General features: G+C 40.4%; 1 protein-coding gene across 1 annotated transcript; it reads left to right on the top strand.

Moving 5' to 3' along the window:
* The first annotated feature begins 1796 nt into the window (after positions 1 to 1796).
* Positions 1797 to 16243, top strand: LOC137590724 (uncharacterized). The gene is made up of 64 exons (XM_068308453.1): positions 1797 to 1955; positions 2269 to 2356; positions 2470 to 2538; positions 2664 to 2720; positions 2949 to 3054; positions 3227 to 3333; positions 3410 to 3480; positions 3576 to 3701; positions 3785 to 3874; positions 3945 to 4073; positions 4152 to 4280; positions 4377 to 4411; positions 4504 to 4574; positions 4843 to 4899; positions 5125 to 5230; positions 5403 to 5509; positions 5586 to 5656; positions 5752 to 5877; positions 5961 to 6050; positions 6121 to 6249; positions 6328 to 6456; positions 6553 to 6587; positions 6680 to 6750; positions 7011 to 7067; positions 7293 to 7398; positions 7572 to 7678; positions 7755 to 7825; positions 7921 to 8046; positions 8130 to 8219; positions 8290 to 8418; positions 8497 to 8625; positions 8722 to 8756; positions 8849 to 8919; positions 9184 to 9240; positions 9466 to 9571; positions 9744 to 9850; positions 9927 to 9997; positions 10093 to 10218; positions 10302 to 10391; positions 10462 to 10590; positions 10669 to 10797; positions 10894 to 10928; positions 11021 to 11091; positions 11356 to 11412; positions 11638 to 11743; positions 11916 to 12022; positions 12099 to 12169; positions 12265 to 12390; positions 12474 to 12563; positions 12634 to 12762; positions 12841 to 12969; positions 13066 to 13100; positions 13193 to 13263; positions 13524 to 13580; positions 13807 to 13912; positions 14086 to 14192; positions 14269 to 14339; positions 14435 to 14560; positions 14636 to 14725; positions 14796 to 14924; positions 15001 to 15129; positions 15226 to 15260; positions 15353 to 15423; positions 15630 to 16243. The coding sequence occupies exons 1-64, from the start codon at positions 1941 to 1943 to the stop codon at positions 15686 to 15688; spliced, it is 5757 nt and encodes a 1918-aa protein (XP_068164554.1). The 5' UTR covers positions 1797 to 1940; the 3' UTR covers positions 15689 to 16243.
* Positions 16244 to 16253: the final 10 nt, after the last annotated feature.

Genomic DNA, 16253 nt, shown 5'->3' with positions numbered 1-16253 from the left:
GGGACACAGTGAACATTATGGCCTGCGAGCTGTGGTTAATCCAGATTATTGCCTGTGTGTGACGGAAAAAGAAAGATTTCACATATTGTCCCTCAGTAAACACACATCCGTCCTGGTGACAGAACAAAAACAGTAGAGGTACGTCATCGCTGTAGTGTTCATTTATTCTATTTATTTTTTAATAATGCAGCTCCTTAAGTGTTCTTATAATGTTGTCGTATTTATTTTGCTTCAGCCTCTCCTTTCTCCTTCTGTTTCATTCACATCCATCCAGTCCTTGTTTAAAATTTTTCGCCATGATGCCAGTATTTATTCAGAAACTTTATCTGTGTTGTTTGCTCCACAGACATCCATCACCTGCTCAACTTCAGCTTTTCCCACGTCACTTTGGGTTCTTTAATCTGGGTTCACTTTTTGTGAATAATTAATAAAGTGAATTAAATAAGAATTGTTTATTACATCATGATAACTGGTAATTTACTTTGTCAGAAAGTCTTAGATGCTTAAGGGAAATTGTGAATCAAGGATTTTTCCGCATCCATAACGACAGTGTCTATATATTGGTGACGGTGGTGGCTGATGACTCTGCTGGGGCTGATGAAACAAAGTCTTCACTGTGTGACGTCAAGGCGAAGACGGAGAGAAATATTCAGATAGATATGAGTAGATGTATGTGGAGCTCTTGTGTGAATGATTAAACAGTAATATTAGTCTAAAATGTGAGAAACTACCGGGCTCCCTCCCAAACACTAACATGTGTTGACACACACACACACACACACACACACACACACACACACACACACACACACACACACACACACACACACACACACACACACACACACACACACACACACACACACACACACACACACACACACACACACACTTTCATTCATGCAGAAAGTTTGACAATACGTCAAGACTATTTGAAGACATGCCTCACCAACTTTAATCGGTCGTGCTCGTAAAACATTGCAAATAGAATGAATGAAGATTTTGAGACTGATTATAGATTTCTATTTTGTCCAGTTAGTTTCAAGGGCAACCAAGGGCATCAGATTCAGGTGTGTGGATATAAGCCACAAAATGTAAGAGTGATGTTCAAATGTACGAGAGGAACGAGAACACAGAAAAAACATGACAGATTGCTGCTTTTAATGAGGAAGCATTTTATAATCACAAAAATCTTTGCCTCATTTTCCTTTAACTCAAATATCTACATACAAACTTGGACGTGAGTGCTGATGACGTATTGGGATGATGTGTTGACGTGGATTTGACATGACGTCATCATTTTTACACACTTAATAAAAAAAAACATTTGGTGCGTCCTGTTGGCTTTATTTAAATCTGAGTCAAAGATTAAATTTCATTCAAACCAACATATGAAAAAAAAAAATTATTTTTTTACATCATGACATAGAATATAAATATAGAAATGACTTTTTTAGGCCCAATTTAATTATTTATCAAGGCAGAAAACGACCGTGAAGCTTGTGATCATTTACCGGACGGAATTATTACTGCGTTAATTCCGGAAAAATAATATTTAACAGCTGCGACGTGCTTTTTGCACCTAATCATGCGCAACTATCCACAAATCGTATTCAACCTCAAGTTGGTGAAGCGAACAGGAAGACTGTGTTGTGTGTTTTTCCTCATTATTTCCTTGAGATGAAACAACTGCTTTGGAACGGCTGGAGAATGTGGTCGGACTGCGTTCTGTGGGCTGGTGCGCAAAAAGTGCGTCTTTGATTGCGTCTGCGGTTTAGATCGAAAAAAAAAAAAAAAAAAATCCAGTGCCAGTGTCAAAAGTGAAACTTCCTGCGTGGGCGACAGACTTTCATTTTGTTCAATTGGCCGCATTCAGTTTGATTTACTCTCTTTAGAAATAAATCTTGTCGATAAAACTCCCAGGAGGAAACAGTTTTGTGATGGCCAGCCGTCAGGTGAGTATAATCCGACTTTTATCCAATCTGAAAATTTGCGCTCTTTTCTTTCTTTTCTTTTTTTTTAAGGGATCTGAACTCATTCATTAAGAGTGAAATTGCTACATTTTAATTTACTGAACAATATTTTGGGGTATAAACTGGAAAATAATAACACAGGGGTTCGCAAAATAGCAACAAGACAGTCTTCAAAAAGGCTCTTTGGTTTGAGAATAATGTTCATACTTATTTTGAACAGGTCTATCGATACCAATCGCCCCACATTTACAAGACCTCATTAATATGGTTGTTTTGCTTGCCTTTAATTTGACAGTCCAGTCCAGTTTTGAGTGCAATGATGGACAAATGGAAACGGAAGAGAGACAAGAGTTTAGCACGGAGGGACAGGGACCAACAACCAGGTGAAAGACTGAGAGATATGGACATGTCTGCTATATATAACATAATTACTTTTATTTAATAATGGATTGTGTGTCATTCTAGCAACATCAGTTATGTTTGTGTGTTATTTCAGTGGAAAGATTGAGGGAACAGGACGGAGAGGAGGAGGACAGAGAGACAAGTGAAGAGAAAGGACAACCGGGTAAGAAAGTCAAGTGACCCAATGTTTTACACAAATGTATTGTATTAGATTCATGCTTTTACATTGATAAGCAGAGAATCTGTAATTTTCCATCTGCATGGATAATGCTTGTATGTTATTGTCAGTGGAACGTGGGAGAATGAGAGAGAAAGCAGAGACGGAGGAAATGCATGAAGAACCAGGTGAGACATTATAGAGAAAGAGGATGAAGAGAGTAATAGAGGTGAAACAGGAAGTTAAACTTAGAGAAAAGTCAAGCCCTGAATTCAAACATTTGTTGTAATCATTGGAAAAACTAGAATTAAAGACAGGATTCAGAGTGAATTTGGGAGACAGAGGCTGAAGGAGACAAACATGCAATGAAATATACTAAGTTTTTTATATTTTTTTTGCTTAATTTTTGGCTGCAGCTTCTCCCCCAGACATTATTTATCACGGCCTTTATAACCAGGGAGCAACATGTTACCTCAACAGTGTCCTGCAAGTCCTCTACACAACTACAGAGATGCACGACAGGTTTGGAACACACACTTCCCTCCGTTTGCAGATAGTAAGAAGACAGCTTTTCTTTTCTGCAGTGATCAGTGTAGGTCAGACACGTCAGAAACGCGTTTTTAAGAAAAAAATATCACATTAATGTTGAATCAAGCAGCAAATAGCCAACAATAAACTAACCTCTACTTCAAAGGTTGGGTGAGCAAAACACAGACAAGGAGCTGAAAGACCTGTTTGCAATGATGAGACATACATCATGTTTTACTGAGAGCATCACAAAGAGTTTGGGGATTAGAAATAGTAAGTCAACGAATGATCAATAGAAAACTAATGGTTCACTGTTACCGCTATTAATAACTCACAAATTATTCTGAAGTTCATCAACAGGACGATGCTGCCCAATGCCTGCTGAAGATCTTACGTGAAGTCAACCCAAAGGCCTCTGAGGTGAACATCTACTAAATCCACAGTGTGAGACACAAGTCCAGCCTTTAAATCAGGAGGTCAGGATGCAGTGGAGTCATAGATACGTCCATCTCCAGGTTTTCCAGGGACAGCTGATGTACACGACAACATGTCCCAAAGAGCACAGCGTCAACAATGAGACCAATCCCTTCTGGACTCTTCCACTTGGACTCGGTGACGCTCGTGATGCCTCCTGTAGTGTGGTGAGAAGCTCTCAGAGAACCAGATGCCTTCAGCCTCCGTGTGGTCTGCTTGTTAATCCGTGACTGAATGTCTGTTTTGACAGGAAAATATCTTTGAAGCAAGTTTCCAGGAAAAGGAACTCGCTGGCAGCGTGTACTGTCACCAGTGTGACAAGAAAACAAAATCGAAGATGGTGAGATATCAAAATACTTCATAGAGTTATTCATCAGGCTGTTGATTTAAATCTGTCTTGCGTTTTGTAGAAATGTGAAATGGTGGCGTCTCCTCGCATTTTGACGCTTCACCTCCAGAGATTTGAATTCAACAAGTGGAAGAGGTCACACGTTAAGTCTGACTGCCGTGTGGATGTGCCGTTTGTGTTGAAGACCAGAGTAAGAGGAGGTCATTTCGAACTTCATTGCTTTCGTTTGGTTAAAAACTTTTTTCATCAACTCTTTTCTTAACTGTAGGAAAAGACGTATCAGCTGTTTGGGGTGGTGAGTCACACAGGAAGTGTGCGAGCTGGACATTACACAGCCGACGTTCTGTCCAGCGAGGACCACACCTGGTACAGGTGTGATGACAGGCGCGTCACCAAGGTGATAACTGCTGTCATTTCTGTATTTAGTGTTAAACATATTCCACCCCGCGCGAAATCACTCTTCTTTAAATGTGTTTGCTTCTCATTGCTGTAGGTTGAAGGACAGCCGATCGTACAACAGACCTTCAGGTGTCTTGGATGAACCTTTGTGATTTGATTCGAACAATTGATATTTTTATATATGCAGTTTCAGGTAGAATTTTCAAATTATTCTTCTACAGTTCCAGAGATGCGTATCTGCTCATGTACAGAGGGGAGGATATTAAAGAGAACACCTCATGCACGTATTCAGGTTTGTGTGACATGATTCAATTTCCATCCATCCATCCATCCATCCATCCATCCATCCATCCATCCATCCATTCCAGCTCGAGGAGAGGATTGTCATTTTGTATTTTCAGCTATATAATGCAAAAATAATACCACAATAAGCAATATTCATATCAGTCTTTGCTAATGTTTTACACAAATTTATTGTATTAGATTCATGCTTTTACATCAATAAGCAGAGCATCTGTAATTTTCCATCTGCATGGATAATGCTTGTATGTTATTGTCAGTGGAACGTGGGAGAATGAGAGAGAAAGCAGAGACGGAGGAAATGCATGAAGAACCAGGTGAGACATTATAGAGAAAGAGGATGAAGAGAGTAATAGAGGTGAAACAGGAAGTTAAACTTAGAGAAAAGTCAAGCCCTGAATTCAAACATTTGTTGTAATCATTGGAAAAACTAGAATTAAAGACAGGATTCAGAGTGAATTTGGGAGACAGAGGCTGAAGGAGACAAACATGCAATGAAATATACAACGTTTTTTTTGTTTTTGCTTAATTTTTGGCTGCAGCTTCTCCCCCAGACATTATTTATCACGGCCTTTATAACCAGGGAGCAACATGTTACCTCAACAGTGTCCTGCAAGTCCTCTACACAACTACAGAGATGCACGACAGGTTTGAAACACACACTTCCCTCCGTTTGCAGATAGTAAGAAGACAGCTTTTCTTTTCTGCAGTGATCAGTGTAGGTCAGACACGTCAGAAACGCGTTTTTAAGAAAAAAATATCACATTAATGTTGAATCAAGCAGCAAATAGCCAACAATAAACTAACCTCTACTTCAAAGGTTGGGTGAGCAAAACACAGACAAGGAGCTGAAAGACCTGTTTGCAATGATGAGACATACATCATGTTTTACTGAGAGCATCACAAAGAGTTTGGGGATTAGAAATAGTAAGTCAACGAGTGATCAATAGAAAACTAATGGTTCATTGTTACCGCTATTAATAACTCACAAATTATTCTGAAGTTCATCAACAGGACGATGCTGCCCAATGCCTGCTGAAGATCTTACATGAAGTCAACCCAAAGGCCTCTGAGGTGAACATCTACTAAATCCACAGTGTGAGACACAAGTCCAGCCTTTAAATCAGGAGGTCAGGGTGCAGTGGAGTCATAGATACGTCCATCTCCAGGTTTTCCAGGGACAGCTGATGTACACGACAACATGTCCCAAAGAGCACCTCATCAACAATGGGACCAATCCCTTCTGGACTCTTCCACTTGGACTCGGTGACGCTCGTGATGCCTCCTGTAGTGTGGTGAGAAGCTCTCAGAGAACCAGATGCCTTCAGTCTCCATGTGGTCTGCTTGTTAATCCGTGACTGAATGTCTGTTTTGACAGGAAAATATCTTTGAAGCAATGTTCCAGGAAAAGGAACTCGCTGACAGCGTGTACTGTCACCAGTGTGATGAGAATACACAGGCAAAGACGGTGAGTTATTGAACTATTTCATAGACTTATTCATCAGGCTGTTGATTTAAATCTGTCTTGCGTTTTGTAGAAATGTGAAATGGTGGCGTCTCCTCGCATTTTGACGCTTCACCTCCAGAGATTTGAATTCAACAAGTGGAAGAGGTCACACGTTAAGTCCGACTGCCGTGTGGATGTGCCGTTTGTGTTGAAGACCAGAGTAAGAGGAGGTCATTTCGAACTTCATTGCTTTCGTTTGGTTAAAAACTTTTTTCATCAACTCTTTTCTTAACTGTAGGAAAAGACGTATCAGCTGTTTGGGGTGGTGAGTCACACAGGAAGTGTGCGAGCTGGACATTACACAGCCGACGTTCTGTCCAGCGAGGACCACACCTGGTACAGGTGTGATGACAGGCGCGTCACCAAGGTGATAACTGCTGTCATTTCTGTATTTAGTGTTAAACATATTCCACCCCGCGCAAAATCACTCTTCTTTAAATGTGTTTGCTTCTCATTGCTGTAGGTTGAAGGACAGCCGATCGTACAACAGACCTTCAGGTGTCTTGGATGAACCTTTATGATTTGATTCGAACAATTAATATGTTTTTAAATGTAGTTCCAGGTAGAATTTTCAAATTGTTCTTCTACAGTTCCACAACTGCGTATCTGCTCATGTACAGAGGGGAGGATATTAAAGAGAACAGCTCATGCACGAATTCAGGTTTGTGTCACATGATTCAATTTCCATCCATCCATCCATCCATCCATCCGTCCATCCATCCATTCCAGCTCGAGGAGAGGATTGTCATTTTGTATTTTCAGCTATATAATGCAAAAATAATACCACAATAAGCAATATTCATATCAGTCTTTGCTAATGTTTTACACAAATTTATTGTATTAGATTCATGCTTTTACATCAATAAGCAGAGCATCTGTAATTTTCCATCTGCATGGATAATGCTTGTATGTTATTGTCAGTGGAACGTGGGAGAATGAGAGAGAAAGCAGAGACGGAGGAAATGCATGAAGAACCAGGTGAGACATTATAGAGAAAGAGGATGAAGAGAGTAATAGAGGTGAAACAGGAAGTTAAACTTAGAGAAAAGTCAAGCCCTGAATTCAAACATTTGTTGTAATGATTGGAAAAACTAGAATTAAAGACAGGATTCAGAGTGAATTTGGGAGACAGAGGCTGAAGGAGACAAACATGCAATGAAATATACAACGTTTTTTTTGTTTTTGCTTAATTTTTGGCTGCAGCTTCTCCCCCAGACATTATTTATCACGGCCTTTATAACCAGGGAGCAACATGTTACCTCAACAGTGTCCTGCAAGTCCTCTACACAACTACAGAGATGCACGACAGGTTTGGAACACACACTTCCCTCCGTTTGCAGATAGTAAGAAGACAGCTTTTCTTTTCTGCAGTGATCAGTGTAGGTCAGACACGTCAGAAACGCGTTTTTAAGAAAAAAATCATCACATTAATATTGAATCAAGCTGCAAATAGCCAAAAATAAACTAACCTCTACTTCAAAGTTTGGGTGAGCAAAACACAGACAAGGAGCTGAAAGACCTGTTTGCAATGATGAGACATACATCATGTTTTACTGAGAGCATCACAAAGAGTTTGGGGATTAGAAATAGTAAGTCAACGAATGATCAATAGAAAACTAATGGTTCACTGTTACCGCTATTAATAACTCACAAATTATTCTGAAGTTCATCAACAGGACGATGCTGCCCAATGCCTGCTGAAGATCTTACATGAAGTCAACCCAAAGGCCTCTGAGGTGAACATCTACTAAATCCACAGTGTGAGACACAAGTCCAGCCTTTAAATCAGGAGGTCAGGGTGCAGTGGAGTCATAGATACGTCCATCTCCAGGTTTTCCAGGGACAGCTGATGTACACGACAACATGTCCCAAAGAGCACAGCGTCAACAATGAGACCAATCCCTTCTGGACTCTTCCACTTGGACTCGGTGACGCTCGTGATGCCTCCTGTAGTGTGGTGAGAAGCTCTCAGAGAACCAGATGGCTTCAGCCTCCATGTGGTCTGCTTGTTAATCCGTGACTGAATGTCTGTTTTGACAGGAAAATATCTTTGAAGCAAGTTTCCAGGAAAAGGAACTCGCTGACAGTGTGTACTGTCATCAGTGTGACAAGAAAACAAAATCGAAGATGGTGAGATATCAAAATACTTCATAGAGTTATTCATCAGGCTGTTGATTTAAATCTGTCTTGCGTTTTGTAGAAATGTGAAATGGTGGCGTCTCCTCGCATTTTGACGCTTCACCTCCAGAGATTTGAATTCAACAAGTGGAAGAGGTCACACGTTAAGTCCGACTGCCGTGTGGATGTGCCGTTTGTGTTGAAGACCAGAGTAAGAGGAGGTCATTTCGAACTTCATTGCTTTCATTTGGTTAAAAACTTTTTTCATCAACTCTTTTCTTAACTGTAGGAAAAGACGTATCAGCTGTTTGGGGTGGTGAGTCACACAGGAAGTGTGCGAGCTGGACATTACACAGCCGACGTTCTGTCCAGCGAGGACCACACCTGGTACAGGTGTGATGACAGGCGCGTCACCAAGGTGATAACTGCTGTCATTTCTGTATTTAGTGTTAAACATATTCCACCCCGCGCGAAATCACTCTTCTTTAAATGTGTTTGCTTCTCATTGCTGTAGGTTGAAGGACAGCCGATCGTACAACAGACCTTCAGGTGTCTTGGATGAACCTTTATGATTTGATTCGTACAATTAATATGTTTTTAAATGTAGTTCCAGGTAGAATTTTCAAATTGTTCTTCTACAGTTCCACAACTGCGTATCTGCTCATGTACAGAGGGGAGGATATTAAAGAGAACAGCTCATGCACGAATTCAGGTTTGTGTGACATGATTCAATTTCCATCCATCCATCCATCCATCCATCCATCCATCCATCCATCCATTCCAGCTCGAGGAGAGGATTGTCATTTTGTATTTTCAGCTATATAATGCAAAAATAATACCACAATAAGCAATATTCATATCAGTCTTTGCTAATGTTTTACACAAATTTATTGTATTAGATTCATGCTTTTACATCAATAAGCAGAGAATCTGTAATTTTCCATCTGCATGGATAATGCTTGTATGTTATTGTCAGTGGAACGTGGGAGAATGAGAGAGAAAGCAGAGACGGAGGAAATGCATGAAGAACCAGGTGAGACATTATAGAGAAAGAGGATGAAGAGAGTAATAGAGGTGAAACAGGAAGTTAAACTTAGAGAAAAGTCAAGCCCTGAATTCAAACATTTGTTGTAATCATTGGAAAAACTAGAATTAAAGACAGGATTCAGAGTGAATTTGGGAGACAGAGGCTGAAGCAGACAAACATGCAATGAAATATACAACGTTTTTTTTGTTTTTGCTTAATTTTTGGCTGCAGCTTCTCCCCCAGACATTATTTATCACGGCCTTTATAACCAGGGAGCAACATGTTACCTCAACAGTGTCCTGCAAGTCCTCTACACAACTACAGAGATGCACGACAGGTTTGGAACACACACTTCCCTCCGTTTGCAGATAGTAAGAAGACAGCTTTTCTTTTCTGCAGTGATCAGTGTAGGTCAGACACGTCAGAAACGCGTTTTTAAGAAAAAAATATCACATTAATGTTGAATCAAGCTGCAAATAGCCAACAATAAACTAACCTCTACTTCAAAGGTTGGGTGAGCAAAACACAGACAAGGAGCTGAAAGACCTGTTTGCAATGATGAGACATACATCATGTTTTACTGAGAGCATCACAAAGAGTTTGGGGATTAGAAATAGTAAGTCAACGAATGATCAATAGAAAACTAATGGTTCACTGTTACCGCTATTAATAACTCACAAATTATTCTGAAGTTCATCAACAGGACGATGCTGCCCAATGCCTGCTGAAGATCTTACATGAAGTCAACCCAAAGGCCTCTGAGGTGAACATCTACTAAATCCACAGTGTGAGACACAAGTCCAGCCTTTAAATCAGGAGGTCAGGATGCAGTGGAGTCATAGATACGTCCATCTCCAGGTTTTCCAGGGACAGCTGATGTACACGACAACATGTCCCAAAGAGCACAGCGTCAACAATGAGACCAATCCCTTCTGGACTCTTCCACTTGGACTCGGTGACACTCGTGATGCCTCCTGTAGTGTGGTGAGAAGCTCTCAGAGAAGCAGATGGCTTCAGTCTCCATGTGGTCTGCTTGTTAATCCATGACTGAATGTCTGTTTTGACAGGAAAATATCTTTGAAGCAAGTTTCCAGGAAAAGGAACTCGCTGACAGCGTGTACTGTCACCAGTGTGATGAGAATACACAGGCAAAGACGGTGAGTTATCGAACTATTTCATAGAGTTATTCATCAGGCTGTTGATTTAAATCTGTCTTGCGTTTTGTAGAAATGTGAAATGGTGGCGTCTCCTCGCATTTTGACGCTTCACCTCCAGAGATTTGAATTCAACAAGTGGAAGAGGTCACACGTTAAGTCCGACTGCCGTGTGGATGTGCCGTTTGTGTTGAAGACCAGAGTAAGAGGAGGTCATTTCGAACTTCATTGCTTTCGTTTGGTTAAAAACTTTTTTCATCAACTCTCTTCTTAACTGTAGGAAAAGACGTATCAGCTGTTTGGGGTGGTGAGTCACACAGGAAGTGTGCGAGCTGGACATTACACAGCCGACGTTCTGTCCAGCGAGGACCACACCTGGTACAGGTGTGATGACAGGCGCGTCACCAAGGTGATAACTGCTGTCATTTCTGTATTTAGTGTTAAACATATTCCACCCCGCGCGAAATCACTCTTCTTTAAATGTGTTTGCTTCTCATTGCTGTAGGTTGAAGGACAGCCAATCGTACAACAGACCTTCAGGTGTCTTGGATGAACCTTTATGATTTGATTCGTACAATTAATATGTTTTTAAATGTAGTTCCAGGTAGAATTTTCAAATTGTTCTTCTACAGTTCCACAACTGCGTATCTGCTCATGTACAGAGGGGAGGATATTAAAGAGAACAGCTCATGCACGTATTCAGGTTTGTGTGACATGATTCAATTTCCATCCATCCATCCATCCATCCATCCATCCATCCATCCATCCATTCCAGCTCGAGGAGAGGATTGTCATTTTGTATTTTCAGCTATATAATGCAAAAATAATACCACAATAAGCAATATTCATATCAGTCTTTGCTAATGTTTTACACAAATTTATTGTATTAGATTCATGCTTTTACATCAATAAGCAGAGCATCTGTAATTTTCCATCTGCATGGATAATGCTTGTATGTTATTGTCAGTGGAAGGTGGGAGAATGAGAGAGAAAGCAGAGACGGAGGAAATGCATGAAGAACCAGGTGAGACATTATAGAGAAAGAGGATGAAGAGAGTAATAGAGGTGAAACAGGAAGTTAAACTTAGAGAAAAGTCAAGCCCTGAATTCAAACATTTGTTGTAATCATTGGAAAAACTAGAATTAAAGACAGCATTCAGAGTGAATTTGGGAGACAGAGGCTGAAGCAGACAAACATGCAATGAAATATACAACGTTTTTTTTGTTTTTGCTTAATTTTTGGCTGCAGCTTCTCCCCCAGACATTATTTATCACGGCCTTTATAACCAGGGAGCAACATGTTACCTCAACAGTGTCCTGCAAGTCCTCTACACAACTACAGAGATGCACGACAGGTTTGGAACACACACTTCCCTCCGTTTGCAGATAGTAAGAAGACAGCTTTTCTTTTCTGCAGTGATCAGTGTAGGTCAGACACGTCAGAAACGCGTTTTTAAGAAAAAAATATCACATTAATGTTGAATCAAGATGCAAATAGCCAAAAATAAACTAACCTCTACTTCAAAGGTTGGGTGAGCAAAACACAGACAAGGACCTGAAAGACCTGTTTGCAATGATGAGACATACATCATGTTTTACTGAGAGCATCACAAAGAGTTTGGGGATTAGAAATAGTAAGTCAACGAGTGATCAATAGAAAACTAATGGTTCATTGTTACCGCTATTAATAACTCACAAATTATTCTGAAGTTCATCAACAGGACGATGCTGCCCAATGCCTGCTGAAGATCTTACATGAAGTCAACCCAAAGGCCTCTGAGGTGAACATCTACTAAATCCACAGTGTGAGACACAAGTCCAGCCTTTAAATCAGGAGGTCAGGATGCAGTGGAGTCATAGATACGTCCATCTCCAGGTTTTCCAGGGACAGCTGATGTACACGACAACATGTCCCAAAGAGCACAGCGTCAACAATGAGACCAATCCCTTCTGGACTCTTCCACTTGGACTCGGTGACGCTCGTGATGCCTCCTGTAGTGTGGTGAGAAGCTCTCAGAGAACCAGATGCCTTCAGCCTCCGTGTGGTCTGCTTGTTAATCCATGACTGAATGTCTGTTTTGACAGGAAAATATCTTTGAAGCAAGTTTCCAGGAAAAGGAACTCGCTGGCAGCGTGTACTGTCACCAGTGTGACAAGAAAACAAAATCGAAGATGGTGAGATATCAAAATACTTCATAGAGTTATTCATCAGGCTGTTGATTTAAATCTGTCTTGCGTTTTGTAGAAATGTGAAATGGTGGCGTCTCCTCGCATTTTGACGCTTCACCTCCAGAGATTTGAATTCAACAAGTGGAAGAGGTCACACGTTAAGTCCGACTGCCGTGTGGATGTGCCGTTTGTGTTGAAGACCAGAGTAAGAGGAGGTCATTTCGAACTTCATTGCTTTCGTTTGGTTAAAAACTTTTTTCATCAACTCTTTTCTTAACTGTAGGAAAAGACGTATCAGCTGTTTGGGGTGGTGAGTCACACAGGAAGTGTGCGAGCTGGACATTACACAGCCGACGTTCTGTCCAGCGAGGACCACACCTGGTACAGGTGTGATGACAGGCGCGTCACCAAGGTGATAACTGCTGTCATTTCTGTATTTAGTGTTAAACATATTCCACCCCGCGCAAAATCACTCTTCTTTAAATGTGTTTGCTTCTCATTGCTGTAGGTTGAAGGACAGCCGATCGTACAACAGACCTTCAGGTGTCTTGGATGAACCTTTATGATTTGATTCGTACAATTAATATGTTTTTAAATGTAGTTCCAGGTAGAATTTTCAAATTGTTCTTCTACAGTTCCACAACTGCGTATCTGCTCATGTACAGAGGGGAGGATATTAAAGAGAACACCTCATGCACGAATTCAGGTTTGTGTCACATGATTCAATTTCCATCCATCCATCCATCCATCCATCCGTCCATCCATCCATTCCAGCTCGAGGAGAGGATTGTCATTTTGTATTTTCAGCTATATAATGCAAAAATAATACCACAATAAGCAATATTCATATCAGTCTTTGCTAATGTTTTACACAAATTTATTGTATTAGATTCATGCTTTTACATCAATAAGCAGAGAATCTGTAATTTTCCATCTGCATGGATAATGCTTGTATGTTATTGTCAGTGGAACGTGGGAGAATGAGAGAGAAAGCAGAGACGGAGGAAATGCATGAAGAACCAGGTGAGACATTATAGAGAAAGAGGATGAAGAGAGTAATAGAGGTGAAACAGGAAGTTAAACTTAGAGAAAAGTCAAGCCCTGAATTCAAACATTTGTTGTAATGATTGGAAAAACTAGAATTAAAGACAGGATTCAGAGTGAATTTGGGAGAAAGAGGCTGAAGGAGACAAACATGCAATGAACTATACAAACTTTTTCTTTGTTTTTGCTTAATTTCTGGCTGCAGCTTCTCCCCCAGACATTATTTATCACGGCCTTTATAACCAGGGAGCAACATGTTACCTCAACAGTGTCCTGCAAGTCCTCTACACAACTACAGAGATGCACGACAGGTTTGGAACACACACTTCCCTCCGTTTGCAGATAGTAAGAAGACAGCTTTTCTTTTCTGCAGTGATCAGTGTAGGTCAGACACGTCAGAAACGCGTTTTTAAGAAAAAAATTATCACATTAATGTTTAATCAAGCTGCAAATAGCCAAAAATAAACTAACCTCTACTTCAAAGGTTGGGTGAGCAAAACACAGACAAGGAGCTGAAAGACCTGTTTGCAAAGATGAGACATACATCATGTTTTACTGAGAGCATCACAAAGAGTTTGGGGATTAGAAATAGTAAGTCAACGAGTGATCAATAGAAAACTAATGGTTCATTGTTACCGCTATTAATAACTCACAAATTATTCTGAAGTTCATCAACAGGACGATGCTGCCCAATGCCTGCTGAAGATCTTACATGAAGTCAACCCAAAGGCCTCTGAGGTGAACATCTACTAAATCCACAGTGTGAGACACAAGTCCAGCCTTTAAATCAGGAGGTCAGGGTGCAGTGGAGTCATAGATACGTCCATCTCCAGGTTTTCCAGGGACAGCTGATGTACACGACAACATGTCCCAAAGAGCACCTCATCAACAATGAGACCAATCCCTTCTGGACTCTTCCACTTGGACTCGGTGACGCTCGTGATGCCTCCTGTAGTGTGGTGAGAAGCTCTCAGATGCCTTCAGCCTCCGTGTGGTCTGCTTGTTAATCCGTGACTGAATGTCTGTTTTGACAGGAAAATATCTTTGAAGCAAGTTTCCAGGAAAAGGAACTCGCTGGCAGCGTGTACTGTCACCAGTGTGACAAGAAAACAAAATCGAAGATGGTGAGATATCAAAATACTTCATAGAGTTATTCATCAGGCTGTTGATTTAAATCTGTCTTGCGTTTTGTAGAAATGTGAAATGGTGGCGTCTCCTCGCATTTTGACGCTTCACCTCCAGAGATTTGAATTCAACAAGTGGAAGAGGTCACACGTTAAGTCCGACTGCCGTGTGGATGTGCCGTTTGTGTTGAAGACCAGAGTAAGGAGGTCATTTCGAACTTCATTGCTTTCGTTTGGTTAAAAACTTTTTTCATCAACTCTTTTCTTAACTGTAGGAAAAGACGTATCAGCTGTTTGGGGTGGTGAGTCACACAGGAAGTGTGCGAGCTGGACATTACACAGCCGACGTTCTGTCCAGCGAGGACCACACCTGGTACAGGTGTGATGACAGGCGCGTCACCAAGGTGATAACTGCTGTCATTTCTGTATTTAGTGTTAAACATATTCCACCCCGCGCGAAATCACTCTTCTTTAAATGTGTTTGCTTCTCATTGCTGTAGGTTGAAGGACAGCCGATCGTACAACAGACCTTCAGGTGTCTTGGATGAACCTTTGTGATTTGATTCGAACAATTAATATTTTTATATATGCAGTTTCAGGTAGAATTTTCAAATTATTCTTCTACAGTTCCAGAGATGCGTATCTGCTCATGTACAGAGGGGAGGATATTAAAGAGAACACCTCATGCACGTATTCAGGTTTGTGTGACATGATTCAATTTCCATCCATCCATCCGTCCATCATTATGCAAAAAAATACCACAATAAGCAATATACACATAAGTCTTCACTATTTGAGTACATACTGCATGTTTATAATTTGACTTCAGAATGTAAAAAACATAGATATACTGTAAATTTAAAAATATTATGTAAAGTTTATATGACTTTCTGTCTTTTCAAAGAGTTCCCAATGACCAGTTTGAAGAATCCGATAGAAACAACGATCTTGACATTATGCTGAACACAAACTGGGTGGAACTGGGTGAATAAAACAAGTGTGGAGGTTTTAAAATCAAATTATTGTTTTGGTTGTTTTCAGTTATTCTTTTATTTCTTATTTGAAGATATTCATTCATGGTTTTTCAAAGATCAACGTGTGTGTGTGTGTGTGTGCGTGCGTGCGTGCGTGCGTGCGTGTGTGTGTGTGTGTGTGTGTGTGTGTATGAAATGAATCAGCAATATAATTGCTTTACGCCTAAGAATCGACTTTCCTGCTGCTGCTTCTGCTTGTCCTCCATTATTAAACCAAATTAATGGTGAATGACCCTCATGTGATCAAACAGATCGTATACAATTGTATGAATGATCAACAATAAATCAAAAAGAAATACCCTGCTGTATTGTATTGTTGTCCTGATAGTTTTATATATTGTGCTTCATGGGAGTTTTTTTTAATTCTAACATTCTACTGTGAATAGTTTGTGTTTCCTCCTGTTGATCAGATTTTTTGGCCTCCTGTCAAAGAGTTCAACCAAACCTGAAAAACCTGGACTCCATCACTTACAATAAAGCAATAAAGCATGATC

This window comes from Antennarius striatus, chromosome 23 (assembly GCF_040054535.1).
Source record: "Antennarius striatus isolate MH-2024 chromosome 23, ASM4005453v1, whole genome shotgun sequence".
NCBI lineage: Eukaryota > Metazoa > Chordata > Actinopteri > Lophiiformes > Antennariidae > Antennarius > Antennarius striatus.
The sequence above is the reverse complement of the archived record's forward strand: the minus strand, read 5'-3'. Positions and strand labels throughout refer to the sequence as shown.